The sequence below is a fragment of the Tenrec ecaudatus genome, chromosome 6, assembly GCF_050624435.1.
Source record: "Tenrec ecaudatus isolate mTenEca1 chromosome 6, mTenEca1.hap1, whole genome shotgun sequence".
Lineage (NCBI taxonomy): Eukaryota > Metazoa > Chordata > Mammalia > Afrosoricida > Tenrecidae > Tenrec > Tenrec ecaudatus.
This window is the reverse complement of record NC_134535.1, coordinates 131,362,795-131,385,866: the sequence shown is the minus strand read 5'-3', so window position 1 is coordinate 131,385,866 and position 23,072 is coordinate 131,362,795. Positions and strand designations below refer to the sequence as shown.

Genomic DNA, 23,072 nt, shown 5'->3' with positions numbered 1-23,072 from the left:
CCCCCCCCCCCCCTGCTGCCTTTCAGGTGAGACAAGCCCAGGTTAATACTGCCAGCGATGGTGAGAGTAGCAGTTTGTGGGAGGAAGTAGGGTGAGCTGGCTTCCAGGCCTTGAGTTGGTGGGCTGGGCCGTGAAAAACCATCTATCTGTGGTCCTCCTCCCCTTATTTGGGAACCCCCCCCCACCAAAGGCCCAAGTTATCCAGCGGGTCCCAGGGAGCAGGCTTGGATATGCGAGCAAGGGAGCTGGCTGGGCAGGATGAGCACCAGGACAACCTGAAGTTGCTTCTGCCACAGGTAAACTCGTGCTAAAACCTTCTGCACTGTTGCTGCGGAGGCCTCGTCAGGCCCCTTCTCCGTAACCGCCATTGCCACCCTGCTTCTGGCCCCGCTCTTGCAACACAGCAACGGACAGCAACATGCCTTTCCACTCCCGGTTTTATTGAGAAGGTGGTTACAGTAGTGTTCTCGAGCTGGCTGGTCGGTGAAGTCAGCTGGGGCTCGAGGTGGCTCTCTGCAAAGCCAAGGAGCCAGCTAAGGATGCCAGGGAGGTCAGGGCCCCCTTGTAGCCTACTCCAGGCTCCACGACCCTGGCTCCCTGGCACGATTAGGGACACTGTTGAAGAACCATACAGTGGGGACGCCCTCATGCTTGGCTTCTGATGCATCCACCCCCACCCCAAAGCCAACTCTTGACCCAAGACTGTGACCAGGACTACTTCTTGCAGGTAAGCTGACATGGGAACAAGGGGAGCTGCGAGGAGGGGTTTGAATAGGAGCCAGAGTGAGCGTGTCCTGGTCTAGGTACCTCCAGTCAAGAATCTTTGTGTCAGGCGCCTCCAGCCTGGGAGAAACCTTGCACTGCAGGTAGTCCCCCCCACCCCCCCACCTCTAGGAACTAAAAGCCAGGGACAGGAGCAAACAGAAGCCCCCTGCCATCCCACCTGCCTCCCCCAGGTAATGATCTAAGGAGAGAGGTTAACCTTTGTAACTAGAGGGTAACATTGAGAGGACAGATACATTCTTTACCGGGGCCACCCTGTGGGAAGGCTGCTGGGTTCAGAATGGAAACAGTTGAGGCAGTTCCTAGTCCTTCACCCTTGTGTTTGCTGTGCCCAGCCTTCCAGTCCCAGCAGGAAGGAGTGGGGTTCCCCTGGGGGTGGGAGAGTGGCAGCAGATGGCACAGAGACAAGTTCCCAGGGCCTTGCTGTCTGGAGAGGTCTCGGGGTGGCAGAGGCGCCAAGGCTGCCTTGGCGTCACCAGGAGGGCGGTGCTGAGGAACACAGACTGTCGCTGCCTGCTGTTCTCAGGGCGCAGGGGCACAGGGGCCTGGACCACCTGGCTATTTGTGTGTTCCAGAAGAGTGGGAGGCTAAGTGGCAAGGACCAGGCCGGGTCTCTATCGCAGCTCGGAGATGAGCTGCGTCCAGCTGATGTTGTCCGGGCCCAGCGGTTCCTCGTCCTCGGCCAGGCCGGGAAAGCTGATGTCCAGCAGGATCTTGCTGAGGCTGTCATTCATCGTGTCCAGAACCAGACCTTCTGTCAGAGAGTGATTGGCTGAAAGGTTGGGGACCTGTGGATCGGGGGGGCCTGGCTTGGACGTTTCCATAGCTGAGGGGGCACAGCTGCTAAAGGGGTCAGAGGTGAGGTCAAAGGGCTCTGAAGTGAGGAGCCCTTGGGGTGAGTCAAAGAGGGGAAGGCTTTTCAGCGGAGTGGTGCTCAGATCCATCAGCCCCAGGGAGTCAGGCAGGGGGCCAAAGGCACCCTGGGCGGTTTGCACAGGGCTGAATTCCAGCCCGCCCTCTCTGGTGGGCAGTGTGAGCCTCCAGGACTCCGGGGTGATGGGGAGGACGGCTTTGCTCGGGGTGGAGGAGATGGGCATCCCCTCCTTGATGGGCGTCTTAAACGGTCCTCCTTCCTCCTGGGAGTAGCCCTGCGGGGGGGCCTGCTCCGAGGTGTCTGCCAGGAAGGGTGGCTCGGGGCCGGCTGGCCGGGCAGCTCCGGGGTCTTCTGAGAACAGCAGCTCCGGCTCGTCGGGACAGGGAGGCAGAAGGTGCTGTTTCCTGCGGGACCGGCTCTGCTCCCGCCTCTTTCTCCGTTTAATGATGAGCATTTCAGAGACGCGCTGGCTTGGGGACTTGAGCCCACTGTAGGGCCTCTTGGACCTGGGTGTGGGAGGGTGGGACAAGTCCTCCGACTCCCCTTTGAAGGGGGTGGAGGGCCACTCTTCCAAAGGTGGGCTCTCCACTTTGATGCATCTCGCTGTGCAGGGCGTCCTCTGCCCGCGCTGGCCTTCCTCCTCGTTGGACTGCACTGGAAGCAGAGAGCACGGCTCCTCTCCAGGCAGGAGCTTCTCCTGCACTGCTCCCGCAGGGGGCAGCGGGGCTAGCCCTTCCTCGGCAAGCAGGACCTGCAAGGGAAGCAGAAGAGAGGGGAGGGGAGCCCTGGGGAGCCAGCCTCCTGTCCACAGGCAGAACACAAGGCCAAGGCTACCGTAACCCACGTACTGGTACTAGGTAACCCTCTTCTTTCTATCTCTAACAAAAAATACCCCCAACGATAGAGTATGAGAATTTACCGTAGGATGAAGGTGGTAATTCCATTTCAGGGGTAAAACTATAAGTTTTTCCTATGCTGCTGGCAGAATTCTGAGAGAAAATCAAACTTGGCGTCTATCTTATACCACAAGGACCCCGCGTGGGGTACTGGGTTACACTGAAAGGTCAGCAGATACTCCCGGGGAGAAAGATGAGGCTTTCTGCTCCCACAAAGAGCACACCCTCAGCCACCCAAAGAGGTGGTACTCCTCTGTCCGCTAGGGCTGCACGGAGTCAGGATCGTGCGCCTTTGGGATCTGGTACCATATGCGGAGACTTAAAACATAAAAATTAAAACCATCCAAATCTTGCAAGAGAATCTAGGGGACTACATGTACAATCTGAGGGTGGGGTGACTGAGACTGGAAACCCGGGTCTGTAAACGAGATGTAAGACATATTTGACTATGAAAAAGGGATTACTTTTAAAACTGTGACAAGCGATACCAAGAGTGAAGTTCAGAAACAAACGGTAAAAGTACAAGAGATACCCTGTGGGTGAATGACGAACTATAATATACAGAATAGCCACAAATTAATAAGATAGCATCGAGAGGAAAATAGACAAGGTCCGTAAATAGAGTTCACAGAGGACAATTCCAAGTGGCCAAACTTTTGAGAGGATGCCCAAACTCACTGGAAAGCAAAGAAAGGTCATAATTAAATATGGAGAAGTCATTTCTACTCACCAGACTGGAAACTATTTAAAAGCTAGATTAATACCAATTGCTGGCAGAGATATAGGCCTTGTCATTTATTGTTGATGGGTATCTGAATTATTTTTTAAGACAGTAATCTAGCAATGTCTAATAAAATTTTAAAAACTTTTTTACTCAGCAGTCTCCATTCTGGGATTCTATCCCATAGCAATAAGAGCACCAGTAAGAGAGACATTTATTGTTCCTAAAGCAAGACATTAGACACAAAATGTGCCCATAAAAGTGGAATGGTTGGTTGGCTGCACACCTCCAAGATACGATCGCCGAAGACAAATGGGTGCATAAGCAAATGTGGCGAAGAAAGCTGATGGTGCCCGGCTATCGAAAGAGATAGTGTCTGGGGTCTTAAAAGCTTGAAGGTGAACAAGCGGCCATCTAGCTCAGAAGCAATAAAGCCCACATGGAAGAAGCACACCAGCCTGTGTGATCATGAGGTGCCAAAGGGACCAGGTATAAGGCATCATGCAAAAAAAAAAAAAAAAGAATATATATATATCATAGTGAATGAAGGGGGAAGTACAGAGTGGAGACCCAAGGCCCATTTGTCGGCCACTGGAGATCCCCTCATAGAGGGGTTTAGGAGAGGAGATGGGTCAGTCAGGGTGTGATGTAGTACTGAAGAACGTAGCTTTCCCCCAGATCCTGGATGCTTCCTCCCCCCAACTACCATGATCCGAATTCTACCTTGCAGGACTGGATGGGGCAGAGGTTGTACACTGATACATGTGGGAGCTGGAGGCACAGGGAATCCAGGGTGGATGATCCCTTCAGGACCAAGGGTGTGAGGGGGTATGCTGGGAGAGTGGAGGGTGAGTGGGTTGGAAAGGGGGAACTGATTGCAGGGATCCGCATGTGACCTCCTCCCTGGGAGAAGGACGGCAGGGAAGGGGAGGAGGGGAGACTCCGGATAGGGCAAGATATGACAAAATAACAATCTATAAATGATCAAGGGCACATGAGGGAGGGGGCAGCGGGGAGGGAGGGGAAAAAAAAAAGAGGACCTGATGCAGAGGGCTTAAGTGGAGAGCAAATGCTTTGAGAATGATTAGGGAAAGGGATGTGCAGATGTGCTTTATACAATTGATGTATGTATATGTGTGGATTGTGATAAGAGTTGTATGAGCCCCTAATAAAATGTAAAAAAGAAAGGAAAAAAAGTGGAATGGTTGGAAAAAAATGTATAACCACACTGTGGAATATTATGTAGCCACTAAGAAGCAATGAATTAGAGTTATGCCAGAACTGTTTGTTTTTTTTAAAAAAATCATTTTTGTGTTTAGGTGAAGGTTTACAGAACAACTTCGTGTTCCATCCAACAACCTCACGCGTTTCCTTTCACGGTTGTACTTGCAGCTCTCGCCCGACTTCCTCCCTGCTTCTGTTTCCTTTCCTCTCCTTCTTGCCCAGTCCGGCCTCCCGAGCTGTGTTCTGGGGCAAAGGCTGCTTTTTGGGGTCTCACATGGCTGACTGTTCCGAGGCTTGTGTTCCTTATGGGTCGTACGTTCACTTGACCTCTGTGCTCCCAGTCCAGGTGAAAGGTGATCCTCAGGGCTGAGCTCCGTTCCAGATTTGCAGACCACTGGATCTGCTCGTCTTCGTGATTTTGAACTTTGTTCTACATTTTCCTCCCACTCTGTCGAGGGCCTCTATTGCGTTCCTGGTCAGAGAGACCAGTACTGGTGGTGGGCACCATCTAGTTCTTCTAGTCTCAGGGTGGTAGAGGGTGTGGTTTGTGCAGCCCATCTGCCATTTGGACTAATTGTTTCCTTTACTCGTCGTTGCTCCAGACAAGGGGAGACCACTAGCTGCATCCTAGACAGTTGGTCGTGATCTTTCAAGACCCCAGTTCTCCTCACTGAAGGAGGACCCAGAACATTGTCCTTGTGGACTGTGTTGTGTCCATTCAATCAGATGTTCCCGAGTCTTCGGTCCTAAGCTTCCCAGCCAAGCACTTAACCCCTCAAGGCGTTTGATTATGGCTGAGAAGTTTGCATAACTTTGCTCCCCGAATGTGCTACTGTATACTGGGCATATTTACAGTACCTACAAACATATATGTAGTAATACCCTCTGTCAAACCTACTCTTGGGTGGAGTTGCACTGGCCACCCACACCTGTTCAGCTTGGATATCCACCTAGGTCTAGGTAGTCGCTGAGATGCCTGCTCACCACTCTTCCTGCAGGACTGTGCACGGAACAGCGTCTTCCTTTAAAAGCCTCCGTCAGTTGTGCTGCCCTCCCCAGTGCATGCGGTGCTGTGGCTTCAGAGAAGGGCAGATGCCAAGAGCGGCTGTCCTGGCTCATAGGTGTGTACACAGAGTGGCTGTCCTGTCTCATAGGTGTGTACACACAGAGCGTCTGTCCTGGCTCATAGGTGTGTACACACAGAGTGGCTGTCCTGGCTCATACGTGTGTACACAGAGTGGCTGTCCTGTCTCATAGGTGTGTACACACAGAACGTCTGTCCTGTCTCATAGGTGTGTACATACACAGAACGTCTGTCCTGTCTCATAGGTGTACACACAGTGTCTGTCCTGTCTCATAGGTGTGTACACACACAGTGTCTGTCCTGTCTCATAGGTGTGTACACACACAGTGTCTGTCCTGTCTCATAGGTGTGTACACACACAGTGTCTGTCCTGTCTCACAGGTGTGTACACAGCGCCTGTCCTGTCTCACAGGTGTGTACACACACAATGTCTGTCCTGTCTCATAGGTGTGTACACACAGAGCATCTGTCCTGTCTCATAGGTGTGTACACACAGCGTCTGTCCTGTCTCATAGGTGTGTACACACAGTGTCTGTCCTGTCTCATAGGTGTACACACACAGTGTCTGTCCTGTCTCATAGGTGTGTATACAAAGAGCGGCTGTCCTGTCTCACAGGTATGTACACATAGTGTCTGTCCTGTCTCACAGGTGTGTACACACAGAGCGTCTGTCCTGGCTCATAGGTGTGTACACAGAGTGTCTGTCATGTGTCATAGGTGTGTACACAGTGTCTGTCCTGTCTCATAGGTGTGTACACAGAGTGTCTGTCCTGTCTCATAGGTGTGTACACAGAGCGTCTGTCCTGTCTCATAGGTGTGTACACACAGTGTCTGTCCTGTCTTATAGGTATGTACACAGTGTCTGTCCTGTCTCATAGGTGTGTACACAGAGTGTCTGTCCTGTCTCATAGGTGTGTACACAGAGCGGCTGTCCTGTCTCATAGGTGTGTACACACAGAGCGTCTGTCCTGTCTCATAGGTGTGTACACACAGAGCGTCTGTCCTGGCTCATAGGTGTGTACACAAGAGTGTCTGTCCTGTCTCACAGGTGTGTACACACAGTGTCTGTCCTGTCTCATAGGTGTGTACACACACAGTGTCTGTCCTGTCTCATAGGTGTGTACACACACAGTGTCTGTCCTGTCTCACAGGTGTGTACACAGCGTCTGTCCTGTCTCATAGGTGTGTACACACAGTGTCTGTCCTGTCTCATAGGTGTACACACACAGTGTCTGTCCTGTCTCATAGGTGTGTATACAAAGAGCGGCTGTCCTGTCTCACAGGTATGTACACACAGTGTCTGTCCTGTCTCACAGGTGTGTACACACAGAGCGTCTGTCCTGGCTCATAGGTGTGTACACAGAGTGTCTGTCATGTGTCATAGGTGTGTACACACAGAGCGTCTGTCCTGTCTCATAGGTGTGTACACAGAGCGTCTGTCCTGTCTCATAGGTGTGTACACAGAGCGTCTGTCCTGTCTCATAGGTGTGTACACACAGAACGTCTGTCCTGTCTTATAGGTGTGTACACACAGAGCGTCTGTCCTGGCTCATAGGTGTGTACACAAGAGTGTCTGTCCTGTCTCATAGGTGTGTACACAGAGCGTCTGTCCTGTCTTATAGGTATGTACACAGTGTCTGTCCTGTCTCATAGGTGTGTACACAGAGTGTCTGTCCTGTCTCATAGGTGTGTACACAGAGCGGCTGTCCTGTCTCATAGGTGTGTACACACAGAGCGTCTGTCCTGTCTCATAGGTGTGTACACACAGAACGTCTGTCCTGTCTTATAGGTGTGTACACACAGAGCGTCTGTCCTGGCTCATAGGTGTGTACACAAGAGTGTCTGTCCTGTCTCATAGGTGTGTACACAGAGCGTCTGTCCTGTCTCACAGGTGTGTACACACAGTGTCTGTCCTGTGTCATAGGTGTGTACACAGTGTCTGTCCTGTCTCATAGGTGTGTACACACAGAGCGTCTGTCCTGTCTCATAGGTGTGTACATACACAGAACGTCTGTCCTGTCTCATAGGTGTGTACACAGTGTCTGTCCTGTCTCATAGGTGTACACACACAGTGTCTGTCCTGTCTCATAGGTGTACACACACAGTGTCTGTCCTGTCTCATAGGTGTGTATACAAAGAGCAGCTGTCCTGTCTCACAGGTATGTACACACAGAGTGTCTGTCCTGTCTCACAGGTGTGTACACACAGAGCGTCTGTCCTGGCTCATAGGTGTGTACACAGAGTGTCTGTCATGTGTCATAGGTGTGTACACACAGAGCGTCTGTCCTGTCTCATAGGTGTACACACACAGTGTCTGTCCTGTCTCATAGGTGTGTATACAAAGAGCAGCTGTCCTGTCTCACAGGTATGTACACACAGAGTGTCTGTCCTGTCTCACAGGTGTGTACACACAGAGCGTCTGTCCTGGCTCATAGGTGTGTACACAGAGTGTCTGTCATGTGTCATAGGTGTGTACACACAGAGCGTCTGTCCTGTCTCATAGGTGTGTACACAGAGCGTCTGTCCTGTCTTATAGGTATGTACACAGTGTCTGTCCTGTCTCATAGATGTGTACACACAGAGCGTCTGTCCTGTCTCATAGGTGTGTACACAGAGTGTCTGTCCTGTCTCATAGGTGTGTACACAGAGCGTCTGTCCTGTCTTATAGGTATGTACACAGTCTGTCCTGTCTCATAGGTGTGTACACAGAGCGGCTGTCCTGTCTCATAGGTGTGTACACAGAGAGCGTCTGTCCTGTCTCATAGGTGTGTACACACAGAGTGTCTGTCCTGTCTCATAGGTGTGTACACACAGAGCGTCTGTCCTGTCTCATAGGTGTGTACACAGAGCGTCTGTCCTGTCTCACAGGTGTGTACACAGTGTCTGTCCTGTCTCATAGGTGTGTACACAGTGTCTGTCCTGTCTCATAGGTGTGTACACACAGAGCGTCTGTCCTGTCTCATAGGTGTGTACACACAGAGCGGCTGTCCTGTCTCATAGGTGTGTACACAGTGTCTGTCCTGTCTCATAGGTGTGTACACACAGAACGTCTGTCCTGTCTCATAGGTGTGTACATACACAGAACGTCTGTCCTGTCTCATAGGTGTACACACACAGTGTCTGTCCTGTCTCATAGGTGTGTACACACACAGTGTCTGTCCTGTCTCATAGGTGTGTACACAGTGTCTGTCCTGTCTCATAGGTGTGTACAGTGTCTGTCCTGGCTCATAGGTGTGTACACAGAGTGTCTGTCATGTGTCATAGGTGTGTACACAGTGTCTGTCCTGTCTCATAGGTGTGTACACACAGAGTGTCTGTCCTGTCTCATAGGTGTGTACACAGAGCGTCTGTCCTGTCTCATAGGTGTGTACACACAGTGTCTGTCCTGTCTTATAGGTATGTACACAGTGTCTGTCCTGTCTCATAGGTGTGTACACAGAGTGTCTGTCCTGTCTCATAGGTGTGTACACAGAGCGGCTGTCCTGTCTCATAGGTGTGTACACACAGAGCGTCTGTCCTGTCTCATAGGTGTGTACACACAGAGCGTCTGTCCTGGCTCATAGGTGTGTACACAAGAGTGTCTGTCCTGTCTCACAGGTGTGTACACACAGTGTCTGTCCTGTCTCATAGGTGTGTACACACACAGTGTCTGTCCTGTCTCATAGGTGTGTACACACACAGTGTCTGTCCTGTCTCACAGGTGTGTACACAGCGTCTGTCCTGTCTCATAGGTGTGTACACACAGTGTCTGTCCTGTCTCATAGGTGTACACACACAGTGTCTGTCCTGTCTCATAGGTGTGTATACAAAGAGCGGCTGTCCTGTCTCACAGGTATGTACACACAGTGTCTGTCCTGTCTCACAGGTGTGTACACACAGAGCGTCTGTCCTGGCTCATAGGTGTGTACACAGAGTGTCTGTCATGTGTCATAGGTGTGTACACACAGAGCGTCTGTCCTGTCTCATAGGTGTGTACACAGAGCGTCTGTCCTGTCTCATAGGTGTGTACACAGAGCGTCTGTCCTGTCTCATAGGTGTGTACACACAGAACGTCTGTCCTGTCTTATAGGTGTGTACACACAGAGCGTCTGTCCTGGCTCATAGGTGTGTACACAAGAGTGTCTGTCCTGTCTCATAGGTGTGTACACAGAGCGTCTGTCCTGTCTTATAGGTATGTACACAGTGTCTGTCCTGTCTCATAGGTGTGTACACAGAGTGTCTGTCCTGTCTCATAGGTGTGTACACAGAGCGGCTGTCCTGTCTCATAGGTGTGTACACACAGAACGTCTGTCCTGTCTTATAGGTGTGTACACACAGAGCGTCTGTCCTGGCTCATAGGTGTGTACACAAGAGTGTCTGTCCTGTCTCATAGGTGTGTACACAGAGCGTCTGTCCTGTCTCACAGGTGTGTACACACAGTGTCTGTCCTGTCTCATAGGTGTGTACACAGTGTCTGTCCTGTCTCATAGGTGTGTACACACAGAGCGTCTGTCCTGTCTCATAGGTGTGTACATACACAGAACGTCTGTCCTGTCTCATAGGTGTGTACACAGTGTCTGTCCTGTCTCATAGGTGTACACACACAGTGTCTGTCCTGTCTCATAGGTGTACACACACAGTGTCTGTCCTGTCTCATAGGTGTGTATACAAAGAGCAGCTGTCCTGTCTCACAGGTATGTACACACAGAGTGTCTGTCCTGTCTCACAGGTGTGTACACACAGAGCGTCTGTCCTGGCTCATAGGTGTGTACACAGAGTGTCTGTCATGTGTCATAGGTGTGTACACACAGAGCGTCTGTCCTGTCTCATAGGTGTACACACACAGTGTCTGTCCTGTCTCATAGGTGTGTATACAAAGAGCAGCTGTCCTGTCTCACAGGTATGTACACACAGAGTGTCTGTCCTGTCTCACAGGTGTGTACACACAGAGCGTCTGTCCTGGCTCATAGGTGTGTACACAGAGTGTCTGTCATGTGTCATAGGTGTGTACACACAGAGCGTCTGTCCTGTCTCATAGGTGTGTACACAGAGCGTCTGTCCTGTCTTATAGGTATGTACACAGTGTCTGTCCTGTCTCATAGATGTGTACACACAGAGCGTCTGTCCTGTCTCATAGGTGTGTACACAGAGTGTCTGTCCTGTCTCATAGGTGTGTACACAGAGCGTCTGTCCTGTCTTATAGGTATGTACACAGTCTGTCCTGTCTCATAGGTGTGTACACAGAGCGGCTGTCCTGTCTCATAGGTGTGTACACAGAGAGCGTCTGTCCTGTCTCATAGGTGTGTACACACAGAGTGTCTGTCCTGTCTCATAGGTGTGTACACACAGAGCGTCTGTCCTGTCTCATAGGTGTGTACACAGAGCGTCTGTCCTGTCTCACAGGTGTGTACACAGTGTCTGTCCTGTCTCATAGGTGTGTACACAGTGTCTGTCCTGTCTCATAGGTGTGTACACACAGAGCGTCTGTCCTGTCTCATAGGTGTGTACACACAGAGCGGCTGTCCTGTCTCATAGGTGTGTACACAGTGTCTGTCCTGTCTCATAGGTGTGTACACACAGAACGTCTGTCCTGTCTCATAGGTGTGTACATACACAGAACGTCTGTCCTGTCTCATAGGTGTACACACACAGTGTCTGTCCTGTCTCATAGGTGTGTACACACACAGTGTCTGTCCTGTCTCATAGGTGTGTACACAGTGTCTGTCCTGTCTCATAGGTGTGTACAGTGTCTGTCCTGTCTCATAGGTGTGTACACAGTGTCTGTCCTGTCTCATAGGTGTGTACACACAGAGCGGCTGTCCTGTCTCATAGGTGTGTACACACAGAGTGTCTGTCCTGTCTCATAGGTGTGTACACAGAGCGTCTGTCCTGTCTCATAGGTTTGTACATACACAGAACATCTGTCCTGTCTCATAGGTGTGTATACAGAGGGTCTGTCCTGTCTCATAGGTGTGTACACACAGAGCGTCTGTCCTGTCTCATAGGTGTGTACACACAGAGCGTCTGTCCTGTCTCATAGGTGTGTACACACACAGTGTCTGTCCTGGCTCATAGGTGTGTACACACAGTGTCTGCCCTGTCTCACAGGTGTTTACACACAGAGTGTCTGTCCTGTCTCATAGGTGTGTACACACAGGGCGGCTGTCCTGTCTCATAGGTGTGTACACACAGTGTCTGTCCTGTCTCATAGGTGTATACACAGAGCGTCTGTCCTGTCTCATAGGTGTGTACACAGTGTCTGTCATGTGTCATAGGTGTGTACACACAGAGCGTCTGTCCTGGCTCATAGGTGTGTACACAGGGTGTCTGTCCTGGCTCATAGGTGTGTACACACAGTGTCTGTCCCGTGTGCCTACTATGTTAAGGGCACAGGTAAACTATGGACGAAAGCGTACTAAATGGGGGCATGGGTGTTTTTTGGGAACAGTGTGAAGGTGGGCGGGGGTGTGGTGTAAAATGAAGTAAGAAAGAGAAGGTTGGGAAAGACGGCATCAAAACTAAACAGCATGCACACTACAGTCACCTGGATGCCTTAAATGTGCACAGTATGCATAATCTCAGAGCATTAAAAAAAATTTTTTTTAAAGAAAAGAAACAAACCCAAGTCTCCCCAACTCCCAGCCCATGCTATTTGGTGAAGTGTGGGCTCGGAAGCATTTCTCCCCCTTTCTGGAGGCCTGGAGGCACTCTGGGGTCACACTGGACTGCTAACTGCAAGGTCAGTGTCGGTAGCCGGGGAAGAGCTGAGGCTGGCTGCCCTCTGCCGTGAAAAGCCCTCCATGGTGCCGCTATGGGTGAGTGACAATGGGTGTTTCTCGACTTTGCTTTCCCGTCAGCCCCTGCCCGCACAACCTCCCAGGGGTCAAGTCCAGGCCTGTTGGCCCATCGCGACCAGGTCTGAAACATGCCTTGGCTTTTCTTAAGGCAGGTCGGTTATGCTCAGCCAGCGGGGGAGCTACCCCTGAGCCATTTTCATTGTCAGACCTGATCAGTGCATAGGACAATGGCTGTTTCCGCCCCGTGCCCTCCATGCCTCAAGACCCGCACCAGTACAGAAGGATCCAGCCCCAAAGGGAGTCCGGGTCCTGAGGTGGTGAAGCCCCGCGCTAGACTGACCCAGCTCATTTTTCTACTAGGTACAGACCGGCCTTCCCCGCCTCCATGGCACCGCCATGTAGCTGCTCGCTTCACACCAACTTGCTTAGGGCAGCCCACTTCTCTGGAAGACCTGCTTCCCTTGCCGACTCCCCTAACCAGCTCAGACCCATCACCGTCACCCTCGTCTGAGTGCCCGCAAACGCATTAGGTATGTATGAGCCTCCAGACACCGCTTCTCTTGGAGTCCATGGTCGGTGCTGGACTGACGACCCACCTCGGAAGACGGGGCTCGAGATCTGCTCCGGAGAGGACGAAGCCTTGACACCCCATGGTGCCCTTCTGCTCTGCCCCCCGGGGGTCACGGTGACAAGCAGCAGCAGCAGCACCGTGACAGGCCCGTGTGCACGTGTGCGCTGTCTGCCCAGGGAACGCTTGGCAGAGTGTTTTGTGAGCACGAGTTACCTCGGAGAACAGCAAAAGCCACTCACCTTGGGGGCGATGGGGACTCGCTTGCTGTGTCGTGCGAGCTCCGAGCTCATGAGCGAGGCGGCCAGGGGCAGGGGCACTTTCCCCGAGGGCTGCAGCACCAGGGACGGGTTCACCGGGAACTGGATGGGCACCAGGTAGGAGCTCACCCGTGGGAGCAGAGGCTTCATCTTCCGGCCTAAGGAAGGCATTGGAGCGAGCGGTCAGGAGTGGGAACCAGGGGCACAGCCCTTCGTAATCCCGGGGGCTTTGCTCTCCTTGTCTGGGCTCCTACCCCCTGGAGCGGGAACAGACTCCTGGAGTCGGATTCCCTAGAGGCACGCCCCAGAACCAGGCCTTGGCCTGAGGCCCGCTCTCCCATACTAACGTGCACCCAGTGGGAGTTCCGTTTTGATGGTCACGTTCCGGTGGAGCTCAGGGTGGGACCGCTTCTGCTGCTGCTTGTGGCAGACGGGGAGAGAGAGAGACGGAGTGAATAAGGTTAGGGAGGTGGGCAGGAGAACCCACCAGCCGCTCGGGCAGCGCGCACAGAACTAATCAGCGGCTAGCAAGGGCCCCGGGCGGAGGTGAGCTCCGTCCGCAGAGCCGTGGTTCGGAGGGACAGCAGGCGGGCAGACGATGGCAGGGTGGCCCTTCCACCTCATCCAGGTGTCCTCAGCAACCCCAGGGGACGCTAACGCGTGGAGCTGTAGGAGGGGCCACGGCAAGCCGGGGAGAAAGGGAGGGAGATGGCAGCCTGCGAGCTCTGCCGTGCACCTGGCAATGCTGGCACCGCACCCAGCCGGTGGCACGCGCCCTTGCCAGGCTGTGCTCTGCGCCGTACAGCTGGACAAGGCCTGTGGGAGGGGAAGCGGGCACGAACCCTACTTCCGGTGAGGTGAGACAGTGGGTCACAGGGTGCCCCCGCAGCTCCACCTCCCTCCCAGAAGCCTCAGGGTGCTTTGTGTTTAGACTCCAGGCCCCCTACCCCTGCTGAGCACCGACCGACCGACTGGGTCCCTGTCCACCGAAGCCAAGCTGAGCAGTGAGAAAACAAGTCCAAGCCCCGAGCCAGAGGGAAAGAATCTTACTGATTCTGAGTCCTCGGGCGACTGTGGAGACCCTGGGTCCAGTGGCTGGTGGCGGCCAGGCATTGTGGGAGAGAAACGAGAGGGAAGTTACCACTGACACGGTCAGTCTGACCAGACGAGGAAGAAGTCATGTCCATGGTGGAAGCCGAGGGGCCTCTTGGTCAACTGTCCCTCCCAAGAGAAGGCTGTCGGCCTCACGAGCACTCTGAGATGCCCTTGAAGACAGGGTCTTTCTGAAGAGCTGTCTGGCGGCTCTACCTCTTCTGATCTAACACAGCCTAACACGGTCCGGGTTTTCTTTTGAGAGGAGCTTCCCAGACGATTTTCTGCAAGAATCACTTGAGATCATGCAAACTTCCAAAGTCCCTGAGCCCATCGCAAACACCAGGAATGAAGACCTCCGAGGGAGGGGACCGGGAAGCTGCTGCATTGCAGCAAGACTCCAGGCCAGTGTTGGTCACAGGGAAGTGAGGGAGACACTGCCCCGGGAAATCCTCCTCAACTGGGGGGCAAGGGAAGTCCTGTTCAGGCCCAGATCTAGCACAGTGTGTCGTTTATACCGGTCATCCACCCATGTTCAACAAGCTTTATGCAAATCACCGACGCCCAGGCGCGGATACGCTTTGGAGACGGATACTTTAAACTCCAAGTCTGGCCCTATTTAGGAGAAAACGGGACACTCACCTTAAACACCTGGTCCAGTGTCAAGTAGCGGTTGGCACTGGGGTGGATGGTCCAAAAGGACACCTTCCCATTGGCAGATGTCTCGCGAACAAACATCTCGTGGAGGGAAAGGTTGTGACGAATGGAGTTCTGAAAAAGGCAGAGACCCGGTGCCTTAGCTAGGGAAACAGCACCTCGGAAATGAACTGGGCACATCAGCGTCTGGCTGCTCCCGCTCTGCCCAGACCAGCCGTCAGGTGTCCACGTGGCCTTGCCTGATGGGAACTCCCTCCCAGACGCTCCCCATTGCAGAGCCGTCCGCTTTGTCAGAAACCCATCTACGCCTACAAAGAGGAAAACCAGGTGCCATTGTCAGGCTGGCGATAAAGACAGACCAGGCTGGCTGCTTTTCAGGGGCCGTGGATAAGCAGCCCAGAGTAGGAAGCAAGAATCCATAGCAAGTCAGGATTTTGAGCTAAAAGTGTGAAATGGAGAATTCTCTTGAAGGTTGAGGGCTAGGGGCCAAGAACCTGTCAGAAGACCCAACTTGTGGTTCTGACATTGACCAACTGACTCCCAGGCATCTTGAATAAAAGAGGACAATCCTGCCCTCTAGAAATGAGGCGTGATACTGCAGCCAGTGAATCTTCCATTATGGGACTCATAGGCAGTGGGAGTCTTCTCAAGAGCTAAGCCACTAAGTCGCGCCTGTCTCAAGCCATGGTATTTCCAATCGCCTCGTATGCATGTGAAAATCGGACATCGAATAAGGAAGACTGAAGAAGAATCGATGCACTTGAATGGTGGTGCTGGCCAAGAATCTTTGAAAGTACCATGGACGGCCAAAGGACAAACCAAGCTATCTTGGAACAAGTGTGGCCAGAGTGCTCCGTGGGGGCAGGGAGGGGAGACCTAGTCTTACATACTCTGGACTTGTCAGAAGAGACGAGTCCCGGGAGAAGGACATCATGCTTGAGGTAGAGCAGAGAGGCAGTGAGAGAGGCAGGCCCTCGCCCGACACCGTGGCTGTCACAATGGGCTTGGGCATGGGACCCTTGTGAGGATGGCGCAGGGCCGGGCAGTATTGTTCTGTTTGCATAAGGTCGCTACAGGCTGGAACCGACTTGATGGCAATAACAAGTCACTCCAGCCGCTGATGCTTAAGACGGTGGGAGGTGGCCTAAAAATGGGCTTGGTACCTCAATGAGATACCACTTCACCCCAGAATGGACAGCAAGGTTTAAAAAAGCAGAAAAGAACAAATGCGTCAGGGGGTGCAGAGATCGGAACCCTCATCCACTGCCGGCAGGACCAGAGAACTGTCCATCCACTATGGAAAGCAGTGTGGTGCTGCCTCCAACAGCTGGGAATGGCGCTACCACGTGACTCAGCAGTGGTGTGACTTGGCACACACCCTACAGAAATAAAAAACAGAGCGCCGGCACAGACACGCCCGCCCACCGTGACACCATTCACAACCGCAGGAGGAGGAATGACCCTCGTGTCCGTCAGTGGAAGACCGGACACGCAAACTGGGTCTGTGCACACAGTGGCCTGCGATGCCTCGCTGGCGAGGAGTGAAGCAACAGTGAGGCACCTCAGGCCACGGATGGATTCGGAGGACAAAGGGCAAAGATTGTAGGAGACCTGTTAAAAATAAACACGCACAAATAAACAAATACGCAAATCAAGAAAAGGTTCTCAGAGGAGCCGACACCAAGGGCTCAATAGAAAATAAATGTCTAGAACAGGCGCCCTCAAACTACGGCCCGCGGGCCACATGCAGCCCGCCGAGGACATTTATCCGGCCGGCCGGGTATTTTTGCCCAGTTTGTTTTTTACTTCAAAATAAGGTATGTGCAGTGTGCATAGGAATTTCTTGTTTTTTTTGTTTTTTTTTACTGTAGTCCGGCCCTCCAACGGGTCTAAGGGACAGAGAACTGGCCCCGTTTAAAAAGTTTGAGGAGCCCTGGTGTAGAAGATAATGATGGCAACATATACAAATGTGCTTGATACAACTGATGTCTGGATTGTTACAAGAGCTGTCAGAGTCCTCAATAAAGTGTTTAAAAAACAAAAAGGCTTTGATGGTGTCCAGGGGTGGGAGGGGCGTGGAGGGTAGAGGAAATAATAGGCCAGGGCCTAGGTTCTCAAACTTGGCTGATCACTGGGATCCCCTGGTGATCCCGCAGAACTCCAACTCCTGGGCTCCAGTTGCAACCTAATGAATCAGAAGCTCTAGTGCAGTGGTTCTCAACCTGTGGGTCGGGACCCCGTTGGGGGGGAGGGCGGTTGGAGGACCCTTTCACAGGGGTCGCTTAAGACCATTAGAAAACACATACTTCCGATGGTCTTAGGAACCGAGACACCTCTCCTGTATCCGTCTCCAGGTGGGCCTGCCCACATGCAGACATGCTCATCTGGTGAGAAAGAAGCTAGCTCAACCCTCCCACTGCTGTTGGCTTTTCACCCCTACTGTGGCAAAATGTAGCAATGTAGTTTACTTTTGTTATATTAAGACTGTTACCCATGCCACTCATGCTTCAAGACAAATTTTCATTGTTTGTATTAGAAATAAATATTTCACAAGATATAATTACATATTGTTTTTGTGATTAATCACTATGCTTTAATTGTGTTCAATTTGTAACAATGAAAATACATCCAGCATCAGATATTTACATGACGATTCATAACAGTAGCAAAATGACAGTTATGAAGTAGCAACAAAAATAATTTGAAAATAATAAGAGGAACTGTATTAAAGGGTCGAGGCATTGGGAAGGTTGAGAACCACTGCTCTAGTGGGAGGAACCCAGGGATCTGGAGTTTCTCCAGATCCCCAGGGGATTCCAATGATTGGCTATATTTGGAAACTTAGGGGCTAGAAGGTAGATGGGTATGAACTTGGGTGAAGAAGCTAATGGTCTTTGAGACAGAAGTGGCGGGGCAGCAAGGCAAGCCATTGGGAGGTTTAATAAGTTGTTCAAGTTATTGGCTGAAAAAAAAAGATGATCTGATTTGTAAACCCCTACTTAACTCACAATAAAAATATATTTTTTAAATGGAGCTAACAGAGAACCCCTGCCACACGCATGCGCGCGTGCACACACACACACACACACATACACACACACACACGCTTGGTGCTCCATTGAAGAGTCTCTATAAACCTTAGGTAATGAGATGAAGGGGCTGCAGAGCCCTTACCATGCTTTTGGCTGGACTCAGCAGGATCAAGTCACAATCCAAAAGGCACACTTGTTTACGGGGCTAGTGCACCGCCTCCCAGGGCCCCGGGATAAGCTGCTGTGTAACACCAAAGACGAGGTGTTGGGGCCAAAGTGACCTTAGCTTTGAGGAAGAGGGTTCCTACCTTCCAGCCGGGCTTGGCGATGTGCTTAAAGTAGGGGAAGTGGTCCTCAATCCAAGCGTAGATGTCCTTCAGGGTCATGCGCTTCCTCTCGGTGCTGTTGATGGCGAACTGTATCATGGCCATGTACGAGTAGGGCGGCCTCTCGGACACAGAGCTCTGCCAGGACACCGATGCTCCTGGGGGCTCCTCAACCTGAGGGTTAGGGGAAATCCCCGGGAATGACAATGAAATGCCCTCCCCTGCACCCTGAAATATACCCCAGCGAAGCTCCCCGTCCCAGAGAACTGTCCTGGAAACATACTTAATCAGAGACCATACTCGTCCATAGAATTAGAATTTAGGGTTGAGAAGGATCTAGGCCTGGTTTATACCAGTCCCTAGTCAATGTTTAACCACGACTCCACCGAGGCTCCTTTGTTGAACATACTGCCCAATAAAAAGCTGAGGGAGAGTGCCATCTAGTTGAAACCTCTCAGGAGAGTTTAGTTGTAGACTATGATTCTCAGAGCCGAGGCTTTACAGTAAAGGCAGACCCAGACCTGAGATTGGGGTCTTAGTCCCTCTCCCACTCTTGCTGTTTTACAAGTAGGACCAGCTCATTTCAAGGTTGATCTGCAAGAAACACTACTAAGATAGAGGACACATGTATGTATGCTCTCAGCGCTGCTTCCTCCCACTTTTCCGAATTGAGCTGTAACTTTATAAAGTACGCAAATCTCTAGTGTACAGCTCAATTAGATTTTACTTACATTAAGTCCAGATTCATGTGAATGTTCACTTTTCAAGGTTGCGGAAAGGATGATCAGACAGCATGTACAACAAAAATGAGACATGTGCCATGCGTGACAACCCAGACCAGTTCATGGGATGAAATCCATTTTGACTGCTGGGAAGTATTTAAAGTACATCTAATTCACTTTGCTACGAATACAATATCTTCTAAGACAATTGTCTCGTTAGAAATGTTAGATTCATCTCCTGCTGTGGGCTGCCTCTAACATACACGATGCTTCCAACTAAGACCTCTTATTCCTTATTTCCTCAGCATACATTGTGAGCCGCAGGTGGGCACACACGACTGCAGGGCAAAAAGTAGCTCAAAGCTGACACACCACAGCACTCCGTGGGAAAAGACTCGGACACCCGGCCTCAGCTGGACCACTCGATCTAGTTCCTGTCTTAGAAATTCCCTGCGATGGCCCTGACTTCCCTCCTGAAGCCCCGAAAACAAGTCACCTTCACTTGACTCTGATCCAGGCAGCAGTTTTCTTTTTCCTCCATTTCTTGCTTGACGCGGCAGGAACCCAGCCCATCTGAACTCATCTTTCCAAGCCACTGGATGTTGGTCAAGCTGTTGTCGAGAGGGCAGCTTGCTGCCTCACCGCCAGCTAGGAAGAAAGGAACCCAAGACCCCAAGTTAGCTGCCTAGCCAGCCGTCAGGCAAACCCATCCACACTTGTTAGGAATCATCCCTCCTTCGGGACAGGACACACATGTTGAATTTAAAGCGACTCTGCCCCATTATGGATTTCAGGAGAAACTCGATTGAATCTGAGCCGCACTGCAGCTTGGAGATGGGGCAAGGCAACCTTACAGGAGAGTAATGTGAGCATCTGCCCAAGAAAAGTCTCGTTTTCTTGGTCTGCTCCAGTTTTTCTCCTTCATTAAGATTTCTACTTCCTAGAAAGAAAATGTGTTGAGAATGATGATGGCAACAAATGTACAAATGTGCTTGACACAATGCATGAATGGACGGAGTGTGATAAGAGCTGTACGAGCCCCCAATAAAATGATTTGTTTTTAAAAAGAGAAAGATTTCCACTTCCTTCTAGGGTCAATGGAAAGGAGAAATAGAAGTAATACACCCCTTTCCAAAATAAGGGCAACCACAGAAATAGGAAATTATGACAGCCCTTTCAGTGTGTCCAAAGGCTGTGGCTCACTGCTCCTGCAGGAAGACCAGTCTAGCACTTGGCAAAGCCTGTGCTGCATGGCGCAGACCTTGCCAGAGAGGAAAGGCGGGGTTCCTCACCCCTTTGCCTGGAAGGTCACATACCACAGCTCTCCCATCTCGGCCTGGGAAAGGCGCCAGGGACTCTAGGAAGATTCACATCCCTGGTTGTAGGCTTTGGTCCCAGGGTCTCGGGGATTACTTCTGCCCTGTTGGCGTCACTGCTGGCTTGGTCTGGAAGCGGGGGTTCTGGGGGGTGAGTGGGGGCTCCCCCGCTGCTGATGAGGATGAACTTGTTGGGCCCACTGCTGCCACTCTCTTTTCCTTTGGCGGTCAGTGCCGTGATGATGCTCTGGATGTTGGCGTGGCTGGGGATGGCCACCACTTGGGTGTTGGGCATGGTGGGGTGGTTCATAATCTTGATCCCAGCTGGAAACTTGCAAGCGCTAGATTCTGCCGCTTCCTGGGAGGCCTGTGTTGGCCGGGGCTCCTGTTGGGCAGAGGACCTTTTAGGTTCTTCCTCTGATATTTCACCTGGGGCATTTTGAAGAGGAAGGGGCAATTTCCGTCTCTTGAGAATCAGTGGCCGACGGGGGCTTGTTTTCATTATGAATCTGTGCTTTCACTCTCCATTGACAATCACAAGCATGGACCCTGCAAAGTACAAGGAGCAGCAAAATGTCAAGAGATTTGTCAGGTTCAAAGGGATTTCTCATATGGACAGAAGCCTGAGTGCCCAGCCCCAGGGGAATGCTCCCTAGCCTTTGTAAAGTCTTACTTCCAATGGAAAGAAGATGAAATCCACTGACCAAATCAAGCTAAAACCAAGGCCAACAGAAAGAACTCAAAGCAGGAAAGTAGAACTGAGTTGGATTTGATCAGGAAAGCCAAAGACCTGCTAGAAGCTTAAGGAGCCTTGGTTACAGAAACAAGTGCATCAGCTACGAAATGAGGAGACGATCATATTATTGCTGATGATTAAACAGACCACTTGCATTGACTGCAGGGATAGGAATGGGAAACGCTGGAATAGGAGGACATAGGATGACACACTCCTGAGCCCACAATCCACTTTAGAATACAGTCTAAACTTTTATGCCATCCTGCATTGTCAGCGATACGATCAGTGCCCACAGAGTCAGGGGAGAAAGGCATAGCGTGTTATTGCCATTTCACCTGAGAAATCATCGTCCAGTCCATAGGCCTCACTTCAAAGACTAGCAGGGGAGCCCGGCTCTGTTTAAGGCCCCCGGGGAAGCTGTGCAGACTGGATGGCGCACAACTCTAGGAGGTAAATTCATTTCACAAGGTATAACCACCCTATTCTTGCATTTAAAAATGGCATTTTTCTTCCAGTTAAACACTTATACAGTGCCATATGACCCTTGTCTGTGTCATATGCTTCCATACTGCCTCAGTTTCTCTTCCAAAACCAAGACAAGGAGCCCTGGTGGAGCAGTGGGCTAAGCCTTGGGCTGCTAACTGTAAGCTTGGCGACTGGAACTCAGCAGCCGCTCCTAGGGAGTAAGATGAGGCTGTCTGTTCCTGAAGAGTTTGTCTTGGAAACGCTAAGAAGTAGTTCTAATCTGTCCTATTGGGTCACTGTGAGTCTGATTGAACTTGATGGCAGTGGGCTTGGGGAACTAAGCCTACTGGATGTGCTATCACCAATATGCTAAGATGGTTTTTGTCTTAATTTTAAAAGAAGTTCTTTATTAACATGTGATAACGACATGGAAGACTACCATTTAGTGCAAAATGGTAGAACTCTATTTAAGGGTCCTTGGAGAGAGAGGAATTGGCTCTCTCTTAATAGAACATTTGCTATGTCCCTAAAAAATGAGACACATTTGTATGACCATTTGGGATCTGCTTAAGATTCCTGGGCCCTCCCCATTCTCCCCCGGCTTCCTGTAGACTACCTAGATTTCCTTGACCTTCAAATCTCAGTTCCATCTCTTATCTCTCCAGTGCCCTCCCCACCCTAAACAAGCGGTAGATTCTGATCATATTATCCTCTTTACCCCCACCCTCCATCCCAGGATATCTTTTTCTTGAGTTCTGTTTTAATTTCCTCCTTCCTGGACCAGTCACTTGATATTCTTGCTAACAACCCTTTCCAGGCCGGTGACTTGCAAAGTAAGCCCCTTATGGCCAGCAAAACGGCTACACGGCTCAGGAACCAGAAGGGCCTTTGCAAAGAGTCGAGTGGCGGCAGTGTTGCCCGGTGGTGAGAGCGCCTGGGCGCAGGGGTGCAGGCTAGTTTTTCACTTGGTGCAGCTTAAACTGCTCTCAGCCCAGCCCCAGGGCACCCTTAGTAGGTCGCCCCGGTCCTCCCGCTGCTGTGGACAGGCTGTGGCCGCCAAGAGAGGCCGAGGGGTCTTTAGAGAGCGGGGAGGCCAGGACGAGGAGGGTGGGTGCCGGGGAAATATGCACCCACACGCAGACCTCCTTCCCCAGGGAGCCCCAAACCTCCACTCTGGTTCGGCGCCCGCTTGCCAGGGCCCCGGACTTGCTCGCGGGCGGCAGGGACCGGCTCCCTGGCCGTGCCCAGGCCAGGCCTCCGTCTCCATTTCTCGGTCGCCGCTCACCTGCAGACTGCAGCCGCCGCCGGCGCCGCCGGGCCGGGCTCCGCGGGCGGGCTCCCGGCTCCTCCAACCTGGGGGCCGGGCCAGGGTCCCCGACAGCGACTCGCGCCAGGCGGGCCGGGTCCCTGGAGGAGCGGGCGGGGTGGGGAACCCCGGGGGATCCCGGGAGGGCGGGGTCCCGGGCCGGGGGCCGGGGGTGGGGTCCCGCACCGGAGCTTTCGGTTTGTTCCGCTGTTTGAAATTGGCGCCGGCGGAGCG

General features: G+C 51.9%; 1 protein-coding gene across 2 annotated transcripts; it reads right to left on the bottom strand.

Annotated features, from left to right (window-relative positions):
* Nucleotides 1-910: 910 nt before the first annotated feature.
* FOXM1 (forkhead box M1) lies at nucleotides 911-23,053 on the bottom strand. 2 transcript variants are annotated; one of them, XM_075552211.1, is made up of 9 exons: nucleotides 22,818-23,053; nucleotides 20,332-20,880; nucleotides 19,512-19,663; nucleotides 18,276-18,467; nucleotides 14,921-15,049; nucleotides 14,237-14,281; nucleotides 13,534-13,606; nucleotides 13,169-13,344; nucleotides 911-2,408 (listed from the first exon to the last, which is right to left on the bottom strand). In XM_075552211.1, the coding sequence occupies exons 2-9, from the start codon at nucleotides 20,831-20,833 to the stop codon at nucleotides 1,398-1,400; spliced, it is 2,280 nt and encodes a 759-aa protein (XP_075408326.1). In that variant the 5' UTR covers nucleotides 20,834-20,880; nucleotides 22,818-23,053; the 3' UTR covers nucleotides 911-1,397. The 2 variants fall into 2 exon arrangements, with proteins under 2 accessions (XP_075408326.1, XP_075408327.1); XM_075552212.1 differs by having other exon boundaries at nucleotides 13,534-13,603.
* Nucleotides 23,054-23,072: the final 19 nt, after the last annotated feature.

What these genes read in the sequence shown, in the direction of transcription:
- FOXM1 (XM_075552211.1), bottom strand. Translation starts at nt 20,833, where the DNA reads ATGAAAACAAGCCCCCGTCGGCCACTGATTCTCAAGAGACGGAAATTG. An exon ending in TCGCCAAGCCCGGCTGGAAG is followed by an intron (nt 15,050 to 18,275) that starts GTAGGAACCCTC and finishes TGCCTTTTTCAG; the next exon opens with AACTCCATTCGTCACAACCT. An exon ending in CACTGGACCAGGTGTTTAAG is followed by an intron (nt 14,282 to 14,920) that starts GTGAGTGTCCCG and finishes GGCCGCCACCAG; the next exon opens with CCACTGGACCCAGGGTCTCC.